This window comes from Struthio camelus, chromosome 1 (assembly GCF_040807025.1).
Source record: "Struthio camelus isolate bStrCam1 chromosome 1, bStrCam1.hap1, whole genome shotgun sequence".
Taxonomy (NCBI): Eukaryota; Metazoa; Chordata; class Aves; order Struthioniformes; family Struthionidae; genus Struthio; species Struthio camelus.
Genome location: NC_090942.1, coordinates 215,137,823 through 215,154,231, shown reverse-complemented (window position 1 = coordinate 215,154,231; position 16,409 = coordinate 215,137,823). Strand labels below are relative to the sequence as shown.

The window sequence follows — 16,409 nt, the reverse complement described above, 5'->3', positions numbered from 1 at the left end:
CATTGCTTAACTCCCAAGGGACTTGTTAATTAATGAGATTCTGGTTTTTGGTTGAGATCTTGAATACGGCATCGGGTGTCTAGAACTTTCTGAATCAAGCTTTCTCCACACTTTAGCAATAATCAAGGCAGGTAACATACGTTATTTCAACATGTACTCTTATTTTGTAATGAATCTAAAGCAAGACCTTTTGAGAGTCCTGGAAAATGATATTAGTATAGACATGAGAAAAGCGAAGAGAGGCGAGGCGAGGCAAGGAGAGGTGAGGAGAGGAGAGGAAAGCCATCTACCTCTGCTTTTAGATTAGGCTAAAATAAAATAAACTGAAATAGAGTATGAAAATCTTTTAATCTATCTATATGTATGTTATAGAATGCTAAGTCTGGCTGTCTTGAATGTTCATCATACTACCGTAATCTGGCAAATTCTTTCTGCAGACACAGAGCATGCCATTTTATACAGTGAAAACCTGCTTTAGATCCCTAATCTCTCAGCATCATGTGATAAAGAGTCTAAAACTGACCTATCATATCAATAAACTGGGTATTTGAAAACTTTAATAACGTATTAAAGAAATATCACCTCTTTGCTTTCTGTCACTTTCCGTGAGTCTTTTCAACTTGCTTATTGAAAGCAGATTCAACGTCCTGGAACAGGATTTTGAATGTCACAAACTTATCCACCTTTCCAGGCTGTGTACATATTTTAATTGTTAGATCTTATGTACAAGCAGTATTTTTCACCTGCAATATTATTGGTCTTGGTATTGAGAAAGGGTGAAGATCCTGTGTTTCGTAGTAGCAGAGTTAGGGTTCACCTTTAGACCAGAGCAGATAATACATATACAAAGATTTCTGCATAGTTTTATCCGAGTGAAGAATGAATTGTGTAGAATATTTAGCACTGTTACCGTACAGACTACTTTGAGCTATGTATATATTGTGTCCTTGAAAATCCGCTCTGCCAGATTGGTCATGCTATCTTGATAGTGCACTGCGCTGCACTGACTAATTTAAAAAGGGTCTTAGCTTATTGGGTGACATTTTCTCATTCATAAAGTAGCTAAAATATATTATATGTTATTAAGCATGGCACTTTCTCCTTTTTACTTTTTTAAAAAAACAGAATATAAAAATTGTTTGCTTAATAGCACCATTTCAGCAAGTAAAATTACTTTAAAGTCAAATGCACAATTTAATTCTTTTTTCAAGTGCAGCATAATCCTTTTTTTATAGCTTATTCTAATTAAGCAATCATATGTAATTGCAGCTGGTGAATTAAAATTGCTCTTCTTGATGGAATGATGCACAAAACATAACATTGATTCAGTGGAAGAATAGACCAAAACCAGAATATTACCAGTGTATATGTTTACCTGCTTCTGGGAGGAGCATTTCTGAGATCTTGGACAAAGCACAGTACAGAATTTCTGTACAGTAGTATCTTGTGTTATTCTGCCTGGTCTATTCACTACGTTGAATTTCTGTCCTCTCTTCTCCAGATATTTATATGCCTACAGATTTAGGTATAACTAAATAACTACAGATGCCATAGGGAAGTCTCATTACTTTATTCGTTACTTTACTCGTTATGTTGAAATAGGAAGCTACATTTTGTTTACTATGAAGTAATGTAAATGCTAAAAACTTCCCAGTCCTTGTGAAACGGATGAATGGGGGACTGCCTTTACAACACTTTAGCTCACATTTGAGCTTAACATGATATTTTCAGTCTCTTCTGGTGTTTGGAATTCCCAAAGATTTACATCTAGAAAAATCATAAAAAGGAAGATCAGTATTTAAAGAGGTTTTTTGTAAGAAAGAAGTTTCTTGTTTCTGATCATTTTTATTACTTAGATCTCTTATGCTACCTGTATGTTTAGTATATTAACTCTATTTTTGTTTTCTAATATTTTTCATCTTTGCTGCTTATTCATTAGATTTTTAACCTTTCTTTTATGTTACCTCATTATTTGATTGTGAACTGTAAAATGACCTTTTTTTTTTTTTTGGTCAAGTTATGTTTGTATTGTAAGCCATCGACTGGTAACATACTCAATAGGCCCTATAACATATAATGCTATAATCAAAACTATAGCAAAGTAAAAGAGTTTTGTTCCTTTACAGTTTACTAGACATATATCTTGAATTTCAATCACAGTTATTATAAAACATCTGTAAACAGAAGCATTTGGTTTCTCTCAGCAGAGAGAAACTCCAGTCGCCACCTCTTCTACCAGTCTGCACCAGCTTCCAGTATTCAAGTAGAAGCACCATTGTTTTTTAATCCAAACAGGGGTTTCCATAGTAGCAGACTGGCTCATCTATTGTTTGGACCTTGGAAGAAGGATCAGTGTCCTAGTCCTCTTGTTCTTTAGCAGTGTCATAGTCTTCTCGTTCACCTTAAATACAATAGTGGTTCATATCAAAATTTGCTCTGGAAAGAACCAAAAGTTCCTTCAGTAGAAAAACTTATGCTCAGGTCAGAGGGTAGTTTGCAACAGGATCTACATCCCACATACAGAATGGACATGAGACAGTCTGCGTGACTTGTCTGGGTGCTCTTTAGCATGACTAATAAAGTCAATGCTGTTGAAGTGGACAGCCATTTTTTTGTCATCAGAAATCTGGGAGACAGGTTTGAAGAGGAAAATACAAGACAAAAAGATAGACATTACTGTTAAAAAATAGCAAGCCCTCTCCTCGAGTCCTTCTCCCTGTAAATATAAAAAACAAACAAACTGCCCCTTCCCACCTTCACTATTTCTTCCTTTTCTTCTTTGTACTGCAATAGCAAGGTTGCATTTTGCCAGCTAGAGCATATTTATGTAAGAGTAGGCAGCAAACTGTTGATATTGTAATTTAATTTGCAGAATTTTACTATGATAGTTGATTCAAAATGTTGAGGATATTGTCTTAATAATTTAAATAATTTCAAAAAATTAGGGCTGAATACACGTGCTCAGTTAATGCAGCCAAACAATTTATATCAATGAATCAATATTTTAATTAAATTAAAGTTGAGGGGAAGAAACTCAAAACAACAACACTAGCACCGCACACAAATTTAAATTCATCGTAATCAGGGCATTCAAGAATACCAATTCATTATACAGATGGAATGTTTTAGTAGCAATTCATCAAAACCTTTCCAACCTAATACCTTTCACTGAGTTTCATAAAATATTCCTCAGTCATTTCACAATATTTGAAGTTTAATTAATCACAGTATCAAGCTTGTCCAAAAAGACACCTGGAGTAAATTATCTAGGGAAAAATGAAGGACTCAAACCATTCGGTAATGTCGCAATCTAAATTTTTGTAGCATATTAGATTAAAATAGCTCAGAATGATCCATTTGGGAACTGATTCATTAATAAATGCAGACTAATCAGTCAAAAGGATAATGACTTCCTCTGAAGAGTCAAAGATTTTTTCCTGCATGCGTCAAAATTCTTTTCTAGAGAGGCTAGGAAGCAAACAAATAACATCTTGTATTATTATTGCCAGGTTTCATATTTGGAAAAACAACAATCATCTTTGAGCCAGACCTTCAATTCATGCAAATTTTCACCTACTCGGATGACACTGCATCATGTAAGAGACTTGCCCCTTCCCTTTTCTGCATTAGTCATCTCATAGTTCAAAGTAATCCAGTCACAGTTGCACAATTTATATTTGCAGTTCACCTTCCCTTTAAATGCATCTATTTCTAAATGCATAGAAATTAACTTTTTTTTTTACATGTAAATTCTCATTGCCATCCTTTGCCCCACAGTATCCTGTGATTCCTATTTTAGGCAGAACATTCACTTTTTGGCTTCCACTGGGATTTATTACGTTGGGATAGGCAATGGATAAAAGCTGATCATTTCTACATTTCAAGGATGTTGCAAGTCATTTCTGTAATGTAACTGCTTAAGTATTAGTTGTCCTGATTCATATTCTTCAGTAATCTCCTAGTTAGTTCTCCACACGTACAAGAGTGGATTGAAATGACTAAAAGCCATCAGGAAATTATTTTCCTGCTCCAAAAATTTCAGGATTTCAAAAAGTGCCTCCATTTATTTTCAGTGAGATGAAACCAGAATTGTAAAGGTCTTTAAGTGCGAGACAAAAGCCTGGTGGACAGGCCTGGGACACTCGTGTAGGGTAAAAGACAGTCAGGCTGGAATCTCTTCTTTGCCAGTCTAACATGCAAAGTCATTGCTCTACTCACTGGGGTAGAAAATAACTCTCTACTTTTTCCAGCCAGGGTGTATTTTATACAAAGTAGAATGAACAATAGGTTCCCATGAAAGAGCAATCACGCTGGCATAAGTGACAGGCTGATGTAACTCAGTATGAGAGGTGATGTACCAGTCCCTAAATCTGAGCTCAATATAGTTGGGTTACCACTTCATATATATTACTTCACATTTGTATAAGAAAAGCACTGCAGTTAGCTGTAAAAACTGCAAAACAGATTATTTATATGAGGTCTGTGTCTGCTATTCTGTGGAAGGAGAATGCTGTGTTTTCCTTTGTTTTCCTGGCCAAGGGATGCAATGGAGCATTAATCTTATGGTGCCCTCATGGCCACACTAATGACCAAGACCTTCTCAGTCCTTTGGCTGTAAAAATTGTGAGTATGAGCCTGTAACCCATTCCTTGACAAAACTTGGTAAGTAAGAAGTTTTTGAAATGAGTTTGGAGGAAAAGTGTGGTGTTCTTCTGTCATCATTCAATATGTGTCAAAGAAATTGTTCACGCTGCATATAAATGAACACAAAATTGGCACTGGTACTGTAAAAATGTGTCCCAATAGAATATGCTGCAGCAGAAGCTCACAATCTATATCTTTCTCAATGGGCATACGTATAAGGAATGCCAATCAGCTTCAGCTTTCGACAAAAATCCACTAGTTTTCTCATACTCTGCTAACTCAGGCTGGCAAACTTCCTGGCACAACCCTGTTTTCTTTGCAGGACTGAAAGCACCATGTCAAATAGCAGCCCTGCTTCTCTCTCTCCGGCAGCTCGTCTCCCTGAGACATAGGGAATTTGAATCTCTTTCATTTATCTTTGAAATCATCATGCTGATACACACACACACATTCCAAAAACAATTGATCATAATTTGATGGCTAGGGCTCCAAATCTGTCCAACTGTTTATGGATAAGGCCTTCAATCATTCAAATGTTGACAGCTGGACAATAGGGACTGCTCTAATATTGCTTGCACGGACTGTGTCTTGTAGCCCCTTGGATTACTGAATACCACAGTTTGAATGTATTTTGGTCAGATTAAGAATAATAAAGAATATTTGAAAAGTTTCCTGTGAAAAAGTATTTTTTTGAAAAATTTCAATCCAGGCCTTTGAAAACTCATTTTAAAATGTTGATGCTGAGGTATGACATGTATACTGTATGATGTAATATTTTAACTGCAATATTTTTAAACCATGAAGGGCAGCTTATAGGCTGATCTAAGGCTATTTTTCTTATTTAGTCCATCAAAATAGCTCCTGCTTGAACTGCAACGGAACAGATAAAGCCAAACACGAGAGAGAAAAAGAGAGAGAGAAAAGATGGTCAGAAAAGCCAGCTGCTTCTTGCAGAAAACAGAGTGCACAGTGTGATGGCAGACACCTGTTTTCAATATTTTTCATTATGACACAGTTAGGGACGTTCTGATATAAACAACAGTTAGAAACAGCCGGCAGTCTGGGGGCTGAATCCAGCCCACTGGAAAAAATCCATCTTGCTCACCATTTTTCCCTCGCAGGAGACAGAGAACGGCTGTTCAGCGGCACGTGAGCCTGACCAGCTGAGCGCTCTCTCTGCCGCCTGCGCCAGGCGGGCACTTGGACCCTCAGGCTGCTGTTCCTGTGCCCACATCAGGCTTAAGAGAGGGAGAAGTGGCCTCAAATGATATTTGGCTCCTAGGTGGAGGTGAGAGCACCTTTATCTAAATCATGTTAAAAAAAAATAAATAAAATGGAGAGTGATCTATATAAGACCCTAAAAATTCTAGCGGTTCCTTGGAGCCTGCCCTGGCCCTGTGAAAGGGTGGGAAAGGGACTAGTCCTTCAGAGGAAGGAGAGCGTGGGTAGGTGAGGGTGGGCTCACTATGGCAAGCAGTCCCCGCTTTTGAATGAACACTGTCGTTCTTATCAGCTCTGCAGAGATATGTAGAGCGATGCCCAGTTCAGCAGTCACACAGCAGCGGGCAAACTTGTTAGGAGGGCAAGACCATACATCAACAAATGAGTAGGCGATTTACTTTGACAGCCGCAATTTATGTTTACTCTTTTATGAAATGCTGCATAATAGACCCGTAATGAACTAGTAGGTCTAGGTGGAACTAAACATCACTGCTGCACCCATCTATTAAACTTAAATCTCAGAGATCTATACATTGCTGCGGATAAACTTCTGTGGATAAGATGCAGAAATTGATCTGAATCCTTTCACTGTTGTCTAATATTATGCTGTTCATACCTGGATGCAGGAATGGAGGAAATATGCACGGTACCACAAACACCCAGCATATCTGGAATTTTATCTGCCTGCTGCTGGTCCTTATTCTCTCCTGGAGAGTGACCATATCTGCATGCCTAGATATCAGATTGAAAGTACTGCTCAACCTTTTTGCCTAAATGAATCATCACCTTCAGTGATCCTAATTCCCATGGAAGATGACAGTTTGTCTTATTTCTTTTCAGGAAGGTACTTTTGCTTTGTACTGGGTGCTGACCGTCTCCTGTCTTTTGAGGATGTGGTAGGAGAAACCTAGGAAACTTGCCTACATCATCACAGGGAATAATGTCAACTGGCATGTAAAAAAACCCAAACTGTAGAACCCCTAATTCCTTTCTTCTGCCTCTCACTGTCACTGTAAGAGTAAATAAAGGGAGACACACAGGAATTAAGGCTCTGGTTTCCAAGCAGAGAGCCTTACTTTAGGATGATAATGGTGCTTTCTGACCCCACCTGCTCTCCCCGTGCTTCTTCCAGAGGTTCTCACCCTCTGGCCTGAATAGTCCAGGTCACAGCTGGGTCTATAGAAGGATCTCAGGTTTGCCTTGGCTTCACTACAACATGTCACAAGCCAGCACAGTACAGAATTTCCTGCTGAAGTGACTGAGTGATCCCTGAAGCTGGAGTGGGAAGCTACAAAAATAGCAGCTAAGGACAGGAACCACTATGGCATCCACAACTGACTAGGGGAGAGCAAAACAGGAGGAACGTGGGCTGCACTGTGAAGACTGGGACAAGTTAAAGGGAAGTGAGAAGAATACTCCTAGGATCTGAAAGACTGCTTAGTACATAGGTGTGGGAGAAGTAGAGTGATTTTAAGACTTTTCTGTGAGCTCAGAACAGGTAACTGACTACCTTAAGGCAAAGTGAACTCGCCTTTCCATAGGTGGAGGGAGATGTCCACGTTTAGTGGGTCAGTATACGTAAGCATGGAATACGGAATATATCTGGTTTGGCCCATTTAAAGACATGGCCCAAAATAGATAACAGCTACATTTGGATAAATTACTCAGTGAAATTCAGGGCTAAGATATTAGAAATATAAAAGGAACATGGGAACATCTGTTCTATTCCTGAGGCCAAGGTAGCACAACCGGGACCTTTTTGCATGCAGTCCTAGCTAGAGATATCATAACCTCAGCTTTTGTAGCAGAAATATACAGACCTTATCTTACCTGGGTACAGAGTTACTGGAGAATGAGGAAAGGATAAATTAACCCTGTATTTCAGATTGTTCCAGAGGGACTTGGTAGCATACATGCTGCCAGTTCCTGGCATTTCAAGGTGAGATAAGTTTTTGCTCAACTAATTTATGCCTTCCTAGTCCCTATGAAATTACTTGGTAAGATTACAGGAAGCAGAAGGTCCACAAACCACTCTGCACAGATTGTGAGGCTTTGACTGCAGCTACATAGTGTTCATCACGCTTCTTTGTGGAGCTCCTTCTATTCACACCTGATTTGATGCCTTACTTGTAAAGGAGCCTAGAATACGTTTTGGTGAGTACTGATGAATCACAGTAGCCTACAAGAAATGGTTTTCATTTCACTGGGTAATGAATAATCTTACTCCCTCCCTCTACATATTTCAGTATGTGAAGATTCATTCCAGCACACAGCCATAGTGTGCTGATTTTTCTTAATTGAGAAACACGCCATGCAAAAAGTCTTTTAGGACTCTAACAGATGCATTGCTTTATTTAGGCAAGAGCAGTCTTGTTATCTGTCATTTTGCAGCTGATGTGAAAGCTCTGAATGGAGCCTTGGCATTATCTGTCTGACAATGATTTGATGCAATACCACACAGTGCTATAAATTAGTGTCAAGAAGCAAAATGTTAATGATAGGGGCCCCTCTATGTACTGGTGACTTAAATAGCATGTTTCTTTAAAATTCAATAATGACTCACTCTCTTTTAAATAAACCCCCTCTGTGCTATTTAAATAATGTCATGTAGCTCTAGTGCACATTTCTTTTGAATCTGAGTATTTCACTGTTTACTTGAATAAATATCCAAACAAGCTTTTGAACCTAGTACTGAATAATTCCCTGAAATATGTTATTTTGTGCACCAACATTTTTTTTAAGAAATATTTGAATATTAAATAAAATTGTTATACACTATTTGTTCATGAGCTACAGTGGGTGGAATTAAACCTGAAAATGGTTTTCTATTCTCTCTGGGAGATGATATCAGACATAGGTGAACTCCTGTGCAGCATTTTAAATGTACTCAGTACATTCTAAGGCTCTGTTTTGTTTTTTTCCATGCAATCAAAGAGGCACTGATTAGAGAGAATTCCCTATGACTGATGGAACCAATTTGCTCTTGGATTCTTGGACCCTTCAGGCAGAATACACTGGCTGAGCACTGCTAAACTCATTGGCACCATCACAGTTTAAACATTTGAGGATTTAGATGCATGCATTTAGGGGTCTCTTCTCTGTTCTGGTTATGAGTACTGATGAACGCTGTTGATAATACGAAAGTTTTTCTCCAAGTTTCAAATGAAATGCTTTAGCTCATTATATCTAGGTAAATATGCTAATATATCAGCTTTGTGCTGTCTTCTTCATTCCTTCACACACACATCTGGCACTCTAACTGCTCTTAAGGGGCTGAACACATTTCCAAGACAGTGCTATTTAAGAAGACATCAATGTTGATGATAATCTATGGTATTTTACTAATCCATGTCTTGACTGCAGGTGTTACCCACACTTTGAGGCATATATAGAAATGAAAATAGAGTCTTCACAAAGAAGAAAATAGACTTTGTCTTTTCAGATATTTAATAGTAGAGTACAATCCTTATTCTTCAGCTATAACAAAGATTTTAGGGAAATATCTATCAAAAATGGGCCTAAAAAGATGAGTCCCTCCGAACAAATCATTCCCAAGCCAAAGATCTTCCCATCATCTTTAACTTCGTCTTCTCCAGGAAAAAGGTCGCAAGATGGCAGATAAGGTCTGCAGCAAAAGTGAGGCAAAATAATAACGATCCCAAAGAGAAAGAATGCTGTCCTGTTGAGGACACGTGATGAATGCCTGTTTTAGCCAGCTTGGAAATAGACATAGAGCTTCTAAGCTGAACATCTCAGGTCAGCTCAGGTGTACAGGCAGAGGATGTAAAGAGGACATTTCAGGTAGCCACCACTTAAAACTAACAAAGAATTCATCATTTTGAAACAGCGTTCTACCCTGCATCTAGAAACTGACTGGAAAAAAATATCGCTTCCAGATCATACTTGTAAAATATTTGTAACAAACTGTCATGTCTATACCAATTAAAGATTCTGAAAGAGAAGCATTAGTAATAATGTCACAAAGACATATCATTTTGGCATAATCTGTACCCTCATCCTCCAGATATTACCGAGGAAATCATCTCTTGAATGTAAATTACGGTTCATAAAAAAATGGAGGTATAAATTCCCCCTTATTCCATGCCAACTCCAGTTACCACAATTGACGTTTCCAGGAATATTCATATTATCACCCCTGAAGTCCACACGTGTTTCAGTGAGCAAGGAAATCTAACTACCTTTCACTTCCAATCCAGACAGATGTAGCTAAGGAAAGACAAAATGCTTCTCTGTACTTTCACATAGGCAGAATTCTTTGTTTATACAAGCAACTGAACAACCGAAAACCATCCCCATAACAACCTGTGTCAAAAGTGAAAGGGATCGTAAGAAGCAAATAAGCCACTGGACTAGGGGCTGGACATTCTGTCTCTGGAACTGGACGATATCTCCACTCCAGAGGTCTCCTTTCTCTTCAGTGTCCACAGCGTATTATTTTTATCCGGAATATACATGTTATCTTTATGAACATCAAACTCAAACGCTTCCTTGGGAAGAACCAAAGTAGTAGGCAAGGGAATATCTGGTCAATGTTAGGAAGGGTGTCAAGAATGGGGCCTGAGAACAGCTAGATTTGATGGAGTTGGGAGGATGAATATAGAAAAAGGTATCAGAGAAAGGTAAAGAAGAGAAGACAGGTAAGGACAAAAAGAAAGAAGGTAGGAAGAAATAATACAAGAAAGGAAAATCAAGGGAATAAGAGAGAAAAGAGTCACACGAAAAATCCTTGGAGGGCTAAGAGTGGCTGCTCACAATGCTACTTGTGTTGACTGCTCCACCTTGTAGCATTAGCAGCAACCCTGTTGCTGTGACTACAAGCAAACACAGTTACTACGCAATTCGTTCAAGGGAAAGATTTCAAACGAGTGCATTCAGGGCAAGACAATTAGTTATATTTCTTACTCTTCCCCCCCACCCCCCCCAAGATGTTATTTCCCTCCCTACAAGTGTACAGTTGACACAGCCAGCCCTATTTGCTCATTGCTCTATGCTCTGTTTTTGCACAGCCTTTTGACTAAATCAACCTTCATCCGAAACTGTTACAGAGAAGACTTGCTCATTTCCCAATGCAGAGGTGAAGGAAATTAATATATTTCCCTTTGTCCTTTCACTATTAGTATTATTATTTAAGCCTCAGAAGATCACGCTTGCTTCCCCACGCTCATATATTAGCAAACTTTACCTAAGGGTTTCACCAGATGATCCCCTTCTTTTCCACAGGTTCACCAGGCTGCTTGAACGGCTTGCAGCCGAAGATGACTTTCCATCCCCTACGTGCATGCGGACCACAGTCGATGTGGTGAATGCGCTCCGTACATTCCTTTCTGGCTTAGCAAGGATGATATAGACCTTGGGCACAAACATACAGCCAAGGGCCACCGTGGCGCTCAGGCTCACTGAGAAACACATAGTGATTATCTTGTAGTTGCTTCCAAAATATATTGGCACAAAAGCCAGCCAAATGATGCAGGTGGTATACATCGTAAAGGCAATATACTTTGCTTCATTGAAATTAGCTGGGACGTTTCTTGTCTTAAATGCATAAAAGGTGCAACTCAAAATTAATAATCCATTATATCCAAGGGGAGTGACAACACCTAGGTTGGTGGTGTTACAAATCAGGTAGACCTCTCGGATGCTTGGGTAATCATGCATTATATCTGGTGGCTCCATTATAAAGAGAGCAACAATTATGCCTAATTGGATACATATCAAGATAAATGCAATAACCAGTTGGGCACAGGCACTCATGAATCTAGGTTTCTTTGTACAAATTTTTTTCTTGCTGCCAGCCAGGATTCTTGCAATGCGGTTGGTTTTAGTTACTAGAGCAGAGTAACTCATAGCTGGGGAGAGACCAATGCCGATTCGTTGAAGATAACAGTAAATCTGTTGAGGTTTTGCGATGAGACAGAAAGTGCACAAATAACCCAAGCAGATGCCAGCTAGAATGATGTAGCAGAGTTCTCGGCTGGATGACTTGACCACTGGAGTATCACGGTACATTATGAATATAGCTGTAACAAACAAGGTGGCCAGCAGACCCAGGCATGCAAAAACAACTGCTGCGATTGGTTCAGGATCACCCCATCTGAGATACTGGACTGGGATGAGGTCACAACCTATAGAAAGAGAAAGAAAAAAAGGTATTAAAATATGTAGGAGTGGAATTCTTTAATGATACGGTTGCAATTATTCCTGATATTTCTCTCCTTTTTCTCTTTCAGGAATGTGCCATCATCATGGATGCAGGCTAAGATGATGTTGACATAATGGCACAGTAAATATTTTTCAGCTATACAGCTTATTTCAGTAATATGGGTCCTCTGTTTGGAGTCCAAGATGATGGCTGTAAAAAATGGCCAAACTGATTAAGACAGGGCACATCTTACTGCTATGAGATTTTCATTTTAAATTATTTTAAATGTAATAATTTATAAATAAATTTCATAATCAAGTGACATTACTTTGGTGTAAAATGCTCCATAGCTGTCTGTATACTACGTGCACTTCAAGGACCAGATGTCAACCCTGTTAATTGCGTTGTATACTATGGAGGATATTGGTACTTATTTCATGATCGTGGGCAAGGATTTTACGATTTGCAGTTAGCATGAAAAAGAGTATTTATTTCTCAGAAATGTTACCCTTTTCTAACAAATATTTTCTGGAGTCAGAGTTGCAGAGATACATAATTTAGGGTGGTCTATTCTCACTTTCTCATTCAAATTTTTGAGCCTCATCTAACTCATGGAATCAGCCTATGACAGTAAATTAGTATCAAAGATGAATTAAAACCATGCACTGCCTTATAAGGATACTTGTTTTCAGTTTAGGTAGTGGTTTCATAAGGCATTTTTTTATATAAGTGTCATCAAAAAGCAAAGCAACGGACATGAGTAAATGTTGGCAGAAAATTTGTTGCTGGCATCCTTCCTCCATCCTTCCTTTCTATGTGCACTGTAAAGCTCAGGTACCTCTGGAAGCCAAAAGGAGGAAGGTGGGGGAGGACCTTGCCACTCTATGGTGCAACCTTTTGGCAAAAGGAGACACGAGCCCTGGCAGTCAGGGCAGGACCTGCTGAAAGGAGATGACGGGGAGGAGGAAGTGCAGCCAAAGGTTTTTCTTTCCCTTGTACTTTTACTTAGCTCTACCACATTTGGTTTCAAAAATCTAATAATTGAACACTGTCAGAATCACGTTGTTGTCTTTCGGCTAGGTCTGGATTTTTGGCTCAGGCCGGTCAGCCTGACCCTGAGCGAGTGGTGGCAGGTGACTTCACCCCATGGGGATGGGGTGCCGGGCACTCACATTCGTATTTTCACCAGTGAGGGTGATCAGGACAAGGCAGTATCTGCTGGGCACTGAAAGCCAGGTAATCCAAATTAATTAGGGAATCTGGCACCTCAGTGACCTGGTGACTGTGAGTAGACCAGGACTATGATTTAGGAATTCCTACATGCAAGGCCTACGCTTTACCTTTTCCTTTACTTTCAGTATATCTTACTGTTTTTTTTTTTTTTTTCTTCCAAAGCTGTCAGTATCACTGAGATTCTTAATGGTAAAAAAAAACATGCAAGGGAAATAATATTAGTTAATATTAGTCCTAACTCCTCTCTCCTCTTAGCATTTTTGCATTCTACACTTCTCTACAATGAGTATTATCAGAATGTAATTACCTACAATATGGCAGTATAATCAATAGACTGTGTGGCAAAGATACCAGGCAGACAGTTCTGTATTCTTGCAGAAGTGCTAGAAGGATTAGAGTCACCTAATCTTCCACATTAGTGCAGTTAAAGGATATGAACTTACAGTCACTCCAGCGTAACAGAATTTTGCTCTTTGTTACTAAAGGCAAGTTAATTTACCATTCAGATTTTAACTGCTTTGGTGTGCAAAGCTTTCTGTTGAGATAAAAAAATTATTGCCGTGTCTTAACATAACAAAGACATCTAGATTTTTATGAAACGATCTCATTAGCATTAATTGAAGATACCTATTTGACTCCAGCTGGTTTTAAAGGTTTTACTTATTCAGTGTGAGGGATATATGGGATTTCATTCTGATTTCATCAAGACTAACATAGCACAGCAATAACACCATTAAAACCAACGTACTGATAAGAATGATAAGTAAGTAAGAGTGGTAAAAAAGTAAGAGTGGTGGAAAAACAGGTCAAAATCAGCAAGCACATGCTCTGTTATGTGCAGACATCTCCCATGTGGGATCTGCATCAAGAAGTTTTATGAGTGTAGGATGTCCAAATCCATTTCCAATTTTATCAATATTCAATTAATGTATTTTGGAAACAATTTGCTACTAGCTTGTAATACTGCTATAGAGTCCTGAACAGGAAACTTGAAGAAAAAGGGTCTTCATCTGTCCCCAGCCTTTACACGTAGACAGTGATAGAAGGACTGACTTTTGCACAGTTCCTAACATTACAACAGAAGTGAGTCATAGCCAAGCATTTATCATCAGTATCAGACTGTTTCATGCCTTTCTTGCTTTATTACTCTTTTACATTCTCTTAATATAATTCCTGAGAAAAGAGTTGAAAACTTGGCCCATATTTTTTTTTCTCCATCATTAGGTATACCTTACAAGAAGAATGCTAAACCGTGTAATGATTTATTCCTCAATTAAGATTTAAGTACTGGAGATTCTTCACAAAGCAATATTTGATGAGGTTTTCATATAACAGCTTTGCAGCTGATGGTTTCTGACCCTGGCATTTTTCAGCAAGAAATAACTAGGTTCAGTAAAAGAAATATGGGGAAATAGCACTGTGAGTGTTTTAGTTAGGTAGATGTCGAAGGTTAGACCAATGCAAATGCTAGAAAATGTGTATCACGAGACTTCATTCCTATCCCTTAAATAAGTGTATGTTCAACAGTCGTTTGAACAAGATCGTGCCCCACAGCCCACCTCTTACACTATATTAGTATCTTCAAGCACCCGGAAAGTCTGCTTTCCTAGCTGGCTCAGAAACTGTCGGTGGAACAGAGCCAGCAGTCCTGTATTTTGGGCCCTGCAGTGTGCTGAGGTAATCTTTGGCTTGTGGAAAGACTGTTAGGAGCCAGTCCAATCTGGAGCAGGTGTAGAGTTGTTCTGCTCTGTGCTCAAGAGTGCACTGATTCTGGGACTGGAGTCCTAGTAAAATTGTCATAAAACTGCCTCTATGTTCTTGAGGCCAGAAACACAGCAAATGGGAACATGGTACTAAAAAGATAACAAGTGAAAAGCAAGACAAGCAGATATAAAAATTAGAGTCATTTTTAACATGCTAGGGAAAGGGAGTCCAAAGGGAGTATCTGGATTGCATTAGCTGAATACCCTGTGCATTGATTCTATTAAAAAAAAAAAAAAAAGGCAACAGATTACAGACAAGGATGTACAAGGATTTTCTATGGGACGAGGAGGAAAGAAGGAAAAGTTTCTTATATTTTGGAAAAAATATTTGCATACTCCATGGCTGAAGCAAATTGTGCCGTAGATGAGGAAAGGGGAGCCCTTGAAGGCTTGACCACTGCTGAACTCCATTAGTACCCTGCATGAATCCACCCTGTGCTCTCTCTTTAAACTTTTTGCTCATCTTTCATATTGCTTTAAAATTAGGTCGTGTGGCAGAAGATTTCACAGATATAAAGCACTATATTATCGGTCCCTGTTTTCTGGGGATTTGATTATGACATTTTTTATTTTGTTATTATAGCCTTGACACCTAAGAGACCTTACCAAGCATACCTTCAGCATCCATAAAACTATATTAGCTTAGCACTGAAAATCTGGTTCATGCTAGGCAACATAAAACAGGTAATTAAACCAATTCCAAAGGTAAACAGGACAGACTAAGACCTGTGAATACAATGTCCTCAGGAAAGTGAAGGGAATTCAGTGGCATCTACTAAATGAACCTCATGAGCTAAAGTTCACTGAATCTGTACATGGAGACTAAAACTGGTTGAAAATTATATTTGTTTTCAAAAGGAAACTACTTTAATCTAGCAATATCTCAGCTTTGAATGAGAATCTCCACTGAGATTTAGCACACATTATTCAAAGTGTATTGTTGTCACGCTATTTGATAATTTATATTAATGATTCTGAATGTTTCCCTGTCCATAATTCCAATAAATGGGAGAAGGGAAATCTTGATTAGTTATTTGGGTTTTCACATACAGAGAGTTGAGATGCAAGAAGGTAGGTGTGAGAACCAAAATCCTGCTGAAGCTGGCAGAGAAGCTTTCTTAACAAAGAGAAAAATTTGGCAAAATGCAAAATTCTTGCCCAGACAGACAAGGTAACAAGGAGAACTAATCTCTCCTCTCCTAAGTGCTAGCTGAGAACATCAGCTCCCCAGACCTCTCATGGCATATGCATCAACTGAAGTGAGTTTTAAGTTCTGATGGTTTTATCTACAGTAATTTGAACTGTTATCATTACCAGTTCTTTGCCCAGTTCTATCAGGAGCTTTCATAGCTCCCACACTTGCAGGGCATGTAGAAGTGACCACACAC

The 16,409-nt window shown here is 38.7% G+C and overlaps 1 protein-coding gene across 6 annotated transcripts in view; it reads right to left on the bottom strand.

Annotated features, from left to right (window-relative positions):
- The window catches only part of GRM5 (glutamate metabotropic receptor 5), a 299,978-nt gene that overhangs the window by 22,371 nt on the left and 261,198 nt on the right, over positions 1-16,409 (bottom strand). For all 6 annotated transcript variants that reach the window (XM_009689083.2, XM_009689084.2, XM_068930536.1 and 3 more), the window contains one exon: positions 11,069-12,008. In XM_009689083.2, the coding sequence (XP_009687378.1) occupies positions 11,069-12,008 (940 nt within the window). The remainder of the gene's footprint in view (positions 1-11,068; positions 12,009-16,409) is intronic.